This window comes from Convolutriloba macropyga, unplaced genomic scaffold (genome assembly GCF_964194025.1).
Source record: "Convolutriloba macropyga unplaced genomic scaffold, txConMacr16.3 SCAFFOLD_4058, whole genome shotgun sequence".
In the NCBI taxonomy this organism is placed as follows: domain Eukaryota; kingdom Metazoa; phylum Xenacoelomorpha; order Acoela; family Convolutidae; genus Convolutriloba; species Convolutriloba macropyga.
The window spans coordinates 7,496-8,263 of record NW_027453386.1 but is presented as its reverse complement, the minus strand read 5'-3'; the positions used below and the strand labels follow the sequence as shown (position 1 = coordinate 8,263).

The window sequence follows — 768 nt, the reverse complement described above, 5'->3', positions numbered from 1 at the left end:
ATGTTTTTTCCTGCTGACAAAACGGAAACTATCGATGTCGCTGGCTACACATGTGTTCTTCCAACAGTGTCGATTGGAAATGTCGGCCAGTTGTCAATTGATCTCATCATATCAACTCTCAAATGCGAACTTATTGGATCGATTTTCCACAGAGCTGTTGTTCCCCTTTTTGGGAAGAACGCTTTTGATAAGCAAGCAAAACGACCCACCACAGCGATAGACGTTTATGTATCTAAAAATCACAAGTTGCTGATATTGCAAATTCGAACGGCGTTAGTAAAGCGACACCAGGATGAATTTGTTGATAGTCTATATTCGTGGTTGAATGATGTGAACATTGCAAACGTTTTGGTGCTTTCGAGCGTGGACGCCGTTGAAAGGCACGACAGAGCAATTTCAGAACCTGATCAGATTTATTTTTATGAAGGTCTGTCGGAAAACAAAATAGACCGTGAACAGATACAGCGGCTCAGTGGCAAAGAATTCAAAATGCATGACAGCCTGAGGTAAGTATTGTTAATGGTTCTTAAGTTTATAACCATTGTTTTGTCCTGTTGGTCTTTTTACTGAGACTCGAAGAGGACTATTGGTTATTATCAGTTTTTTTTAACCAGAAGTACTGTTTGTCCAGGCAGTGTTCTCACCTAGAATCGATAGTAAAATTGCTGTGAACAATTTTTTTTCGAAGAGCGAGTCGAGTTCCATAATAATCCAATCACTTTTGACTGAGAACGTGTTCTGTCGGAAAGGTAGTTATTGTCTCTCTTT

The 768-nt window shown here is 39.7% G+C and overlaps 1 protein-coding gene across 1 annotated transcript; it reads left to right on the top strand.

The window, feature by feature from the left end:
* LOC142358252 (proteasome assembly chaperone 2-like) lies at window positions 1–506 on the top strand (the record flags this gene model as incomplete). Its single annotated transcript, XM_075409689.1, has 1 exon — window positions 1–506. A coding segment is annotated over exon 1 (506 nt), but the record flags the coding sequence as incomplete, so codon positions are not given.
* Window positions 507–768: the final 262 nt, after the last annotated feature.